At 46.3% G+C, this 12,524-nt stretch overlaps 1 protein-coding gene across 4 annotated transcripts in view; it reads right to left on the bottom strand.

Annotated features, from left to right (window-relative positions):
* The window catches only part of SNX29 (sorting nexin 29), a 549,826-nt gene that overhangs the window by 495,452 nt on the left and 41,850 nt on the right, over window positions 1–12,524 (bottom strand). For 3 of the 4 annotated variants that reach the window (XR_003793181.1, XM_029220773.1, XM_029220775.1), the window contains exon 4: window positions 10,591–10,715. Coding sequence is in view for 3 of the 4 variants with exons in the window: in XM_029220773.1 (XP_029076606.1) it covers window positions 10,591–10,715 (125 nt within the window). In the remaining variant the exon portion in view is untranslated. Of the gene's footprint in view, window positions 1–78; window positions 1,077–10,590; window positions 10,716–12,524 lie in introns of those variants that run through there. The other variant, XM_029220774.1, reaches the window with a different exon arrangement.

Below are 12,524 nucleotides of genomic sequence, written 5' to 3'. Positions count from 1 at the left end.
ACAGCAACAACAACAAAAAAACCAACGCAGCCAAAAATAAATTCATTCATTCATTAAAAAAAAAAAAAGATTAAATACCTCTGAAACAGCCAGAGGTCCCCTTCGGCCAAGAGGCATCAGTCTGGCTACAACAAATCCTAATACGCTGGGACAGTTTCATCCCCCTTAATAAATGGCCACTGGCCCAAGCCCTCAGCCACTCGAGCAGTCAAGAACCTCCCAGGACCCTATGGACATTGCCCAAATCCAGTGACTCACGGGTTAACACCTTGCCCGTGGGGGACAGCGCTCTGGCCCTGGCTCCCTCCCTAAGACCAGCACTTCCCCACCAGCTGCTGAACATTTTTATCGCCACCCTGGACATCTTCTCTGCCCCTTTGGCAGACATCCTCCCAACTCTCTTTCACCAGGACTAGCTGATTTTCAAGTTAGCGAATTCAACAGAGAAACACAAAGAGGGAACTGAAAACATGATAGGGATGGGAGGGTGAGGGAGGGGACTTCCCCTCATGATCAAAAGCATGGGCCTGGGGTTCTCCTGGCACATGCAGCTTCCTCTGCAATCAATTTTCTACAGAAATGAAACTGTTACCCAAGGTACCCCAGTGAAGCAAAATATAAATTCCAATTTCAGTTAAATGCAATCAACCACTTTCAAAAATCCCCCCTGAGGATCAAGGAAGTAGGTTTCTCTAATTTTACAGTTGGGGCTATATTAATACTAATACCACCTGCTTTCAACTGTGAGGATGTACAGACGGAAGGGGGCGGGGTTTGGCATCCCAGGAGAACGAGCAGCATGACCTGACATCTGGGTCCTCAAGTCATTATTCTGAATGTAGTTGCAGGCTCCTTGCAATACACTGGAGCTACAAATGTGAGCAAGGATGGACCCAGTCCCTGACCACCAAGAGAGGGAGACAAGAAAACAGTGGTGCCACACAGAGGTCTGGTGAGAAGAGGACTCAGGACCATTGCAGGGTGGGGGAGGGTCATCACCGATCGGAGGGGCACCATCCAGCTGAACTGGTAGGGAGCTCATGAAATGACTTTAGAGAGAAATCTGAAACTTCAGGAGACAATAGATCAAAACCAGGATGAGGGCTTCCCTGGTGGCACAGTGGTTGAGAGTCCGCCTGCCGATGCAGGGGACATGGGTTCGCGCCCCGGTCCAGAAAGATCCCACATGCTGCGGAGCAGCTGGGCCCGTGAGCCATGGCTGCCAAGCCTGCGCGTCCGGAACCTGTGCTCCGCAGCAGGAGAGGCCACAACAGTGAGAGGCCCGCGTACCGCAAAAAAACAAAACAAAACAAAACAAAAAAAACCAGGATGAGACACCACTTCACACCCATTTGAGTAGCTATTATCAAAAACACAAAAAATTACAAGTGTTGGTGAGGGTGTGGAGAAATTGGAACCCTTGTGCATTGCTGGTGGGAATTTAAAATGGAGCACCCCGGGCTTCCCTGGTGGTGCAGTGGTTAAGAATCCGCCTGCCAATGCAGGGGACACGGGTTCGAGCCCTGGTCCGGGAAGATACCACATGCCGCGGAGCAACTAAGTCCGGGCGCCACAACTACCGAGCCTGCGCTCTAGAGCCTGCAAGCCACAACTACTGAACCCCGCGTGCCTAGAGCCTATGCTCGGCAACAAGAGAAGCCAGCGCAATGAGAAACCTGAGCACAGCAACGAAGAGTAGCCCCCACTCACCACAACTAGAGAAAGCCTGCGCACAGCAACAAAGACCCAACACAGCCAAAAATAAATAAATAAAATAAATAAATTTTTTAAAAATTAAAAATAAAATAAAATGGAGCACCCAGTACAGAAAACTATATGGTGGCTCTTCAAAGAATTAAACATAGAATTACTGTATGATCCAAAAATTCCACTTCTGAGTATGTAACCAGAAGAATTGAAAGCAGGGACTCGAACAGTTATTTGTACACCCATGTTCGTAGCCGCACTTTTCACAATAGCCAATAAGTGAAAGCAACCCAGGTGTCCATCGACAGATGAGTGGATAAACAAAGGTGGTCTATCCATACAATGGAATAGTATCCAACCTTAAAAAGGATGCATGAAACTTGAAGAAATTATGCTAAATGAAATAAGCCAAATACAAGAGGACAAATATTGTATGATTCTACTTATGTGAAGTACCTAAAGTAATCAAATTCATAGAGACATAAAGCAGAGTGGTGGTTGTCAGGGGCTAATGGGAGGAGAAAATGGGGCATTATTATTTAATGGGGGCAGGGTTTCTATTTGGGAAGATGAAAAGGTTCTGGAGATGGATGGTGTGATGGTTGTACAATGTGAATGTACTTTTATGCCTTTGAACTGTACATTTAAAAATGGTTAAAATGGTCATTTTTATGTTATGTATACTTTATGACAATTTTTAAAAGAGAGGGAGAAAAAAATAGAAGTTTGAGCGGTTGTGGGGGAAGGAGGAGGAGGAGGCTGAGAGGAAGCCCGAGGTTGGTCAGGGGACCTGGGTGAAGGGCAGAGCCATTCACTAAGCAAGGAACACAGGAGCAAACATGGGGGTGCGATAGGAATGAGAATTCAGTCATGCAGACCTTGACAGGCCCGTGGTACATCCAAATAGCGACACTCAAGAGGAAGACCAGGAGTGATCTGTGGGAGGTGTAACTAAGAGTAATCGACACACAGATAGCAATTTTCTCAGACAGTATGTGTAGAAACAGGAGTCAACAACAGAATCTGAGGATAAATAATATTTAATGTTTGAGGGTGTAGAAGGGATATGCCAGGAAGGATCTGCAAAGAAGTAGAAAGTATGCCCAGAGGTTGTGACATTACAGAAGAGAGGGAGAGACAAAGTGTCAAGGTCAGAGGTGCCAAAAGGCTGCTGAACAGATAAGGAAAGTTACAGTTAAATTTTACAAGACAGGCACCTCAATAATAAATGTGCCTCTGGTATGTTCTGAATCATGCCTATCACCTTGTAACAGACTGCCGACACATAACCTGATGATGATATTTTAGTGATTAACAAGAACATCAAACTCCAAGGTTATGCCATTGAAATGCCACTTCTATAATCGCAATGTGTCCCCTCAAAATTCATCTCTTGAAATTCTAACCCACAAAGATGATAGTATTAGTAGTTGGGGCCTTTGGGTGGACCCTTAGGTGATGAGGGTGGAGCCCTCATGAACGGGATTAGTGCCCTGATAAAAGAGGCTCCTTCCACCACATGAAGACACAGCAAGAAGGCACAGGCTATGAACCAGGAAAAGGAAGTACTCTGGAGTGATCCTGGTTTCAGGTACCTCGGGAATCATGAAATATAGTACTATGCACATTGGATGATGCCCTTCCTTCCAACCAAAAGGTATTTATTGAACATATTTTTACTGAAGAACCCATATACTTCTAGACACTATGCTAGGAGCTAGAAAGTCAGGAGGCCAGACAGTCTCAGTCACAACTCTGCCTAAAAGCAGCCCTAGACACTAAGTAGATGAATGTTTGTGGCTGTGTTCCAATAAAACTTTATTTACAAAACAGGTGGTAGGACATAGTTTGCTGAGCTCTGCTCTGAGTGCTCCTAACTTACTCAATACTTGCGGCTTGGACTTCCCTGGTGGTCCAGTGGGTAAGACTCCATGCTCCCAATGCAGGGGGCCCGGGTTCGATCCTTGGTTGGGGAACTAGATCCTGCATGCATGTCGCAACTAAGAGTCTTCATGCCACAACTAAAGATCCCACATGCCACAACTAAGAAGTCCGCATGCCACAACTAAGAGTCCACATGAAGCAACTAAGACCAGGCACAGCCCAAATAAATAAATAATAAAATGCTGCTTAATTTACTCATGAGTTCAAATAGGGGAAGGGGGTCACGATCTTTCAGAGAGCCCTCTTTCTGGAAACAATATGCCATTATAAATAAAAGTAGGAGCTTCAGAATCACAATCATGTAGGCCTGCCTGAGTAGAAATCCCAGCTCTGCCACTTTTTAACTCTGGAACATTAAGGAAATTATTTCATTTCTTTAAGCCTCATTTTCTTCACCTGTAAAATGGGAACACTGTTACTGACTATGCATAATCATTTTAGCAGTAAAGTGGAACAATGGGCATGAATGGTCTAACGAATCCCCTGGGTCACAAGAGCTGCTCAATATGAGTCACTAGCAAACACTAAGAAAGCCAAACCTGTGGTTCACTGAAAAGAGCAGAAAACACCCAAGTGTCATTTCCAAGATGAATGTGCTAATCACATTGTTCCTCCCATTTCTGGAGCATAGGTCTCTTTTTTTTTTTTTAAGTTGTCTTGCTTTTCTCTATTGTTTAAGTTAGGATGATTTTGGATGCAAGTAAAAAGAAATCCAACTCAAAATGCCTTAAAATATCAGGGAACTAATTATCTCACATAACATTAAGTCCAGAGGTAGGGCAGTTCCAGAGTTGGTTAATTCAGTAGCTCAGTGACATTATCAGGGTCCAAGTACTTTCCATCTTTCTGAGCTGCCATCCTGAATGTACCGGCTTTCATCTTCAGACTTGGTCCCCCCTCATGGTCACAACATCACTGCCATAGCTCCAAATATCACAGTCTCACAAAACAACCGAAGGCCATAAAATAAGCCTTCTTGTGTCTCTGTTTAAACAGCAAGAAGCTTTCTCAGAAGCCCCTCAGCAGACCTTTCCTTTTGGTCAGAATTGCATCACATGTCTATTCCTAAACCAACTACTGGCAGGCTGGAAATTATTATGGCTGGCCTGATCTGATCCAGATTTACTCCTCCTGTGGCTAGCCTCAGGCCTGAAGCTCATGGCCACCCAGCATCAGAACAAAACCAGAGTTCTATTAGCAAGAAAGAAGGGACAGAACTGCTGGGTGGGGAATAACCAGTGTCGGCTGTAATGATTCACGCTACCTTGCATAACTGGAATGGAAAGGTTAAACAAACTGCAGGACAGGCTTGGAAATGCAGGCTCCCACCTCACCACCGGCAAATCAACTGTCTGTGCAGATAAATCCAGTCACTTGTCAAAAGTCAGAGGAAACGGCTCTACCGGGCACAGTAGGCTCCCACTTCTGGGGTCTGAATTCTAAAGAAGACACACCAGGTGACCTTATTCTAAACTTCTCTGGGTCCTGCGTAACTCAACTAACTGGACGATCTATTCAAAGGGATTGCAGTTTGGGATGGACACTGCTTCCCATGCCCGCCAAGACGGCATAACTGCTGAGCTGGCAGCATAACTGCTCAGAATGATATTTTACCTTACCAACATTTCACAGGCCAGGGATGTTTGGGTAAAAACCTCCCAAGTCAAAAACAAAAAGAGGGGCTTCCCTGGTGGCACAGCGGTTGAGAGTCCGCCTGCCGATGCAGGGGACACAGGTTCGTGCCCTGGTCCGGGAAGATCCCACATGCCGCGGAGCGGCTGGGCCCGTGAGCCATGGCCGCTGAGCCTGCGCGTCCGGAGCCTGTGCTCCGCAGCGGGAGAGGCCACAACAGTGAGAGCCTGCGTAACACACACACAAAAAAAGAAACCTGAATACCAAGCTAAAATCAAAAACAAACAATACAAAACCACCTAACAGACAGCAAACTAGGGAGTGGGGGACGTATGTGGGTACTGATTAAAATCATCACAAAACTGAAGGAAAACTGCCTGCAAACTCCCTTTCCCAGGCTACAGTTGACCTCAGAAGGAAAAGGTGGTACCTGATTTATAGAAAAGTAACAGAAGATGGTCACGCACAGAGGGGGCACATCTGGCCACCGGAAAAGGCACAAGCTGAAAGCATCACCCCAAGGGTCCACTGTCGGCTGTGAAAGATTAGCTTGAACCAGACCAACTCCCCCACGAAAAAAACAGCAACTGAAAATGCCAGCCTTTTTTTTTTTTTTTAATTAAAGCAAAACTGAAGGACTAGGAGCTCTGCAAAGGCAAGAAAGACAGGAGGAACTCAGATCCCAAAGAGAAGGGAAGTCGACAGACATGACTCCTGTCTATAGGGCCTCATTTTGCCCTAAGGCTTTTCCCAACTACAGAGCTTCTCTGATGAGAAGTTAAGTGGAGCTTTCAGAATTCCCACAGGGTCTTTAAAAAAAAAAATTCGAGTTCGGGACCTGCAGATGAGGAAGGGCCCTGGAAAACACCTCAGGGATTCAGCTGTGTACTGGACTGAACAGTGCTCCCCAAAACTCGTGTCCACCTGGAACCCCAGAATGGGACTTTATTTGGGGAAAGCCTCTTTGCAGGTGTAATTTATTGAGATGAGGTCATACTGGACCTAATCTAACACGACTGGTGTCCTTCTAAGGAGAGGAGGGGACACAGAGAGACATGGACACAGAGGAAAGAAGGCCATGTGAAGAGAGGGGCCAAGACTAGAGGGATAAAGCTACAAGCCAAGGAATGGCAGGGACTGCTGACAAGCACCAGAAGCTAGGAACACAACCTCCCCTCAGAGCCTTCCAGAAGGAACCAACTCTGCCGACACCTAGATTTTGGACTCCTGGCCTCCAGACTGTGAAAAAGTAAATTTCTCTCTGTTGTTTTAAGCCACCCGGGGTGTGCAAATTTGCTATGGCAACTCCAGGAAACTGATATAAGCTGGAAACCCCGAAGGACTACATCCTAGAAATACATCAGGCATCACAAATGCTAAAGGCCAGGTGTGAACTGGCTTGATCCCTTGACTGGATTAAACTGATCTCCCTCTACCCTAACTGTCTGGAAGCAACAGTAAATCCTCTCTGAAAAAAGATACCATCATTCCAAACTTCAAATTATCTCTACGATTCTTCATACACAACATCTGGCATTCAGTCGAAAATACCAGATACATGCGAAGACAAGAATGTATTCAAAATCCAGACAAAAACAAGAAATAAGGGACTTTTGGCTACAGGCCAGTGAGAAGGTTAACAAATCCTCTCCCCAAAAAGCAACTATAAAACTGAACAAAATTGATAAAAACAACGGTTTTAGCACTCTAGAAACTGGCTTCAAAGGCTTACAACTTGAGAGGTGTTTACCCTTGAAAACTGCTGAATTTCCCATTAGAACAGTGGGAACAATAATGACAGTACAACAATAAATGGCAACCGACATTCTGTCTCAAGTGTCAGGGGCGATAGGGAGGGGTGGAGACTGTGGTGACCTGGAGTACTTTTGCCCCATCTACAAAGGGCAGGGGTGCTGGGCTCCAAACAAAGTCAACAGTAAATGTAGGCCCAGAGTCACAGATCCTCAAGTTTAAGAAAATCTAGAAATCCATATTTCAACATAAAATCTCATAATTTTTAAATGTTGGCAACTTTAAAAAAAAGTTTTTTTAATACGCTGTGCAAGGGCACCAGTTTCCAAACTCAGTCCTACAGGCTCCCTAACCGCAGACAACCAAATGCAGTCATGCCCCTGGCAGACTCTCAGTATTATCTACTGTATTGTGATTTTCAACAATGTCATTTTTTTCAGTCATTACTCTGAAGTTCAGCTTTTCTCTCTTCATCTAGAAACAGAGCTAATGAAACAGGCTTGTGGATTAATTCACCGTTATTCATTCTCTCCTGTCACTTTCAATTCAGTTCACTGAGTTAGAGTGGTCTACAGAGGGGCAATAATGGGCATCAGGCCTGCTGCCAGGGGAGGTGGGGAGCGGGGAAGGGCCAGGAACTTCTTGACATCAGTCTGACCTGGGTTGGAATCCTCAGCTCTGCCCATTTACCAGCCATGGGAACTTGGGCCACGTATTAACTTACTTGAGGCTCAGCCTCATCATCTGAAAAGTAAAGACACCATCACCTACGCTGGAATGTTATTGGCATGTTAACATCACGCACCAGCTCGGGCAGCCCAGTACCAAGGCCCCAAGCCCCCACCACAACCCTGCGAGGCGGAGCCCATTATCACCCTTAGTTTACACAAGAGGAAACAGAAGCTCAGAGAGGAGGTGTCCCAGAGAGCTCATGTGTGACAAGTTGCTGAGCGGGGATTTCAACCCTGCCGTCCGATTGCTAAGCTACATAGAGGGCCCAGCCCAGCAGCCAGCAGAGACAAGGGAGCACAGCAACGCTCATTCCCGTCGGATCCTTCTCTTCAGACTTCATTTTATTCATTCTGCATGGCAAGGTCATTCCAATGGCTTTAAGAACAACCGTAAGAAGTCATTGATCTTATCTTTTCCAACTCTGAGCAGCTGAAGAAACACCTGCCCCCTCTCTCGTGAGGTTTTTAATCAAACATTCAAGGGCAGGAAAGAGGTTTTAATCAGCCAAGGACCATCCTACACCCGTGAATGGTTAATTAACGCTGCCAACAATGATGACACAAGCCCTTGGCAACTACTCCAGAGCTAAGCTAGTTTGGTCTTTCCTTTGCTTCTAATTGGCCAGGAGGCTTCCCAGCACACCCTCCTCAACAAAAACAAAGCCAGAGACTGCTCATCAGTCTCTTCAGGATGCAAGTGTAGAAATCATGCTAAGATGCAGGGAGACAGCAAGGTGAAGGCTGGCGATGTCCTGAGAACGTGTAGGTGCTTCTGTGATTATCAGGGCCAAGTAACAAAAACATAAGAATTCTAGTCTGGATGGGAATAGGTAGAGCCATTCTTCATGGTTAAAAGGTCAGAGCCTCGGGCTTCCCTGGTGGCGCAGTGGTTGAGAGTCCGCCTGCCGATACAGGGGACACGGGTTCGTGCCCCGGTCCGGGAAGATCCCACATGCCGTGGAGCGGCTGGGCCCGTGAGCCATGGCCGCTGGGCCTGCGCGTCCGGAGCCTGTGCTCCGCAACGGAAGAGGCCACGACAGTGAGAGGCCCATGTACTGCAAAAAAAAAAAAAAAGGTCAGAGCCTCAAGAGGGGGTGAGGTGGAGAAAGAGATTAAAAGTTTAAAGGGTATTTGGAAGAAGAGGGTAGCTGGTTAAACATTTATTGGGGGGGCGGATCTATGAACTGAAGCAGGTGCTTCACATGAGAGTCTCACTGAAGCCTCCTGACAGCCTGGCAGGGAGACCAGATGCTCTGCCTTTACAGGTGCAAACAATGAAGGCACAGAGGGGCATTTTCCCAGGGTCATGCCAGACTTACCCTCAGAGTCTGACTCCAAAGCCAGGGTTGCCTCTGCCATGCCCAGGAGCTGCCCAGAGCCTGGTGGTCTATTCCACACCAGTTCCTCTGAGGTAGCTGCCCCACAGACAGGTAAGAAGGAAATGAGAAGAAACACAAGGGCCCAGCAAGCCAAGGAGGACTCTCGGAAAAGCCATGTCCTCAAACAGCCATCAACCAGCCCTACGGCATCCCCACACAGAGGCTCAGGGAAGCATCCTGTACATAAAATGCCACCGAGATGACTGAGGCTGACATCCAAGGTGGCCAAGGCAGCTGGCTGTGGTTTCTACGAGGACTGAGGCCCTTGACACCGGCTCTTCTCTGAACTGGCCCCCTATGTCCCTGACTTTTAAGGAAGGGACTCGGGAACACAGAAGAGAAATCAACGATGACAGGAATCCCTCTTGCAGCCATCCCCTGACCCCAACAGGACCCACATTCATTTCTGAAAATGAGCAACCAGTGAGATGAACAGGGATGAAAGATCTGCTGAAGGGGTGAGAGAAAAGGGAAAGGAGACACGCCAACATGAGAGGGAAAGGCAAAGGGTTCGCTCCAGTGGGCAGAGAATTTCCACAAACACCTCTACCAAACACGGTGAGCACTGATTTTCTGCTGTGAAAGGAGGTGAACTAGCAAAAGGTGACACATTTTACTCAGCAGTGACAGTGACACTGATATCACGGTAACAAGAAGGATTTGGGAATTCAGGGCGGCAGCCACAAGCAGGGTCTGAAAGAACCTGCTCTTTTAAATGTGCGAGTGGGGTGGAACACAGGATGTTGTTTATATGACATGACACACTTCAAAGTTCAGATCCAAATCAAACCGCTTCAAACAAATCACATCTGTACCATAGAGAAGAGAGATGAAGGTCCCCACCACTCACAGGGCTACTGTGTGAACTGAGCGAGTTAATTTATATAAAAGACTAACAAAGTGCTAGGCTAGCACTAGGTACCCATGAGTGTTGAATTATTAGTAGTAGCATTATCCCTGTCATCAGAGACACAGCAGCACAGGACAAGGGAAATGCTGTGACAATTTGAAAATGGATGGCAGCAGAACTATAAGCTCAGAGACCTGCCTGGTTTCTGCTGCTGTTATTGAAGACAGATTTAATTATGAAATGCCGTGCTATCCTTGTGCATAAAGTTAGAACAGATTATTAGTTTCACAGCAATTGCCACACCATGTCGGTGAGATAAGCACCTTAGCTGCAGGTCCCCCAAGCCCCTCGGAGACCACAACACATGGCTCTGAGAATTCTGCACAAAGGCTGACTTCATTTAAATTAAGAAACCAGACAACACCCTAACTGACTGCAAGTAAGACATCCTTACCACGGATTTCTGCACCACCACGTGCCACTGGCCCCCACCAGTCCCGCACGATGATTGCCTTGCCCGCTATTAAAAAATAAACAAAAATTAAAAGAACAAGAGAAAGGAACATCCTCCGGGATGCATCAGGCCGAGCAGTACCTGTTTCTGTTTTGCTGGAGAAGCCTGCTGCCTGTTTGATCGCGGCTGCTGTTAGTGCTAATCCTCGACTCCTCTTCAAGCCATGCTGCAGGACGGCCTCAAACTGGGCACACAGACAGGTTACCCTGCGAGAGAACCAATGATTCATCAATCCACCCTGTGAAGGCAGAGAAACAACAGGGCGGCCCTGGCATCTCCAGGGAGCTAGTGAGGGTACACACTAGACACCTGGATTTACAGACAGGTAACTGACATGTAACTGACTCCACACCAATCTCCATTCATGTTCATTTCACATAACTTAGGGAAGCCCCGCACAGTCTAGCCAAGTTCATCAGACTGGTGAAAGCACAGTAACAATTCACAAAAAACAAGGGGAAATGGAACTGGTGCCAGCCAGCAGGGGTAAAGAAAAAAAAAAAAAGCCAATTTAAAAACAAATCAGTTCTGTGTGGGGAGGGGTTGGGTGTTAATTGTATCCAATTCACAAGTTTCAACTCTCATTCATATCATGTCCTTTATGAAACAAGATTATCTCTTAAGAGATTGAATTCACCAGCCTGCCAAATTGGAAACACTGTGTAATTTCATGGCCTGTTACATACCCTAAAAAATAATATGAATTCTGATTCCTGTCCTTTATTTTGTTGTACGAGATTACATTGTGAAGTCAGATCCAGAGTTGATGGAATTGTCAATTAAGTTACAATTACTGTGCATTTAACTGAATTGATTTATCAGTAACCAAAGAAATGGGAGATTCAGGAACATGTTCACAGAGAGATGAGGTCACAGCAACTACACTCGATTCTTAACAATCCTCACAGGGACCCTGGGCCCCCAGCCCAATTGGGTCTGTGGACTTCAGAGACCCTTCCAATCATTCATGCAACAAATGTTAAGAAATCCTGAACTTCTCCTATGTGCCAGGCACTGTTCTAGGCTCTGAGGATATGAAGGTGGGAGTGAGACAGAAAAGGTCTCTGCCTCACCACATTTCCATGGTTCTAGCAGGGGAAGATACACAAACAAATAAGCTAACCAGACCATATCAGTTGATGAGACCTTTGAAGAAAATAAAACAGGATGAGGTGGTAGGTGGAGCCAGGGCAAGAACAGGCTTAGATTCTGTGGCCCGAATGGAGGTAACCTTATGACCTGGATATGACAAGAGGCAGCAGGCTGGGCAGACAGACCCAGTGCAAAGACCCTGCGGCCACCACCATCTGGCTCATCCTTGCGTAACTACAGGCATTTCCTGCTCCACCCAGCCCCACACCTGTAGTTATAATACTACAAGTGTCTATCACTCTGTGGGTGGTAAAACATCTTCACATCCATGATCTCACTAGCTCCTCCCATCAACATTATAATATGGTTGAGGCAGGTATTATTATCTCCATTTTACACGTCAAGAAACTGAGGCTTAGAGACATTTAAGAGACAGTACCTAGTAAGTACATAATTGGCAGCAACATGGGTACTCCAGCCCTACCCACCCCCATGCTGATCCAAGGTAGTTTCCACTACACCCCATGCCACCAAGACAAACATGCTTTATTCTAAGACAAAAGTCAACTCCCTCCCATATGCCACCTTTACTCAAGTCTTCTGTCTACACCAGAAAACGCTAACCCAGCATCAGCAAATACACAGCACACGAATATTTATCCTCTAGTCTGTGCCCATCACAGACATCACTAATCCATCCCAGAATTCTAGGCTACTACTGCCAGTGATCAAAGTTAGCCCTCCAGGAGTTTGGGGGAGAATGGATACATGTATACGTATGGCTGAGTCACTTTGCTGTGCACCTGAAACTATCACATTGTTAATCGGTTATACCCCAATATAAAATTAAAACTTTTTAAAAAAAAGTTCGTCCTCCACAGGAAGGAGCCCTACCTGGCATCCCAAACTGAACTTGTCCTCAA

This window comes from Monodon monoceros, unplaced genomic scaffold (assembly GCF_005190385.1).
Source record: "Monodon monoceros isolate NGI ecotype Baffin Bay Population unplaced genomic scaffold, NGI_Narwhal_1 Super_Scaffold_13, whole genome shotgun sequence".
Classification (NCBI taxonomy): domain Eukaryota; kingdom Metazoa; phylum Chordata; class Mammalia; order Artiodactyla; family Monodontidae; genus Monodon; species Monodon monoceros.
This window is presented reverse-complemented; position numbering and strand designations above follow the sequence as displayed.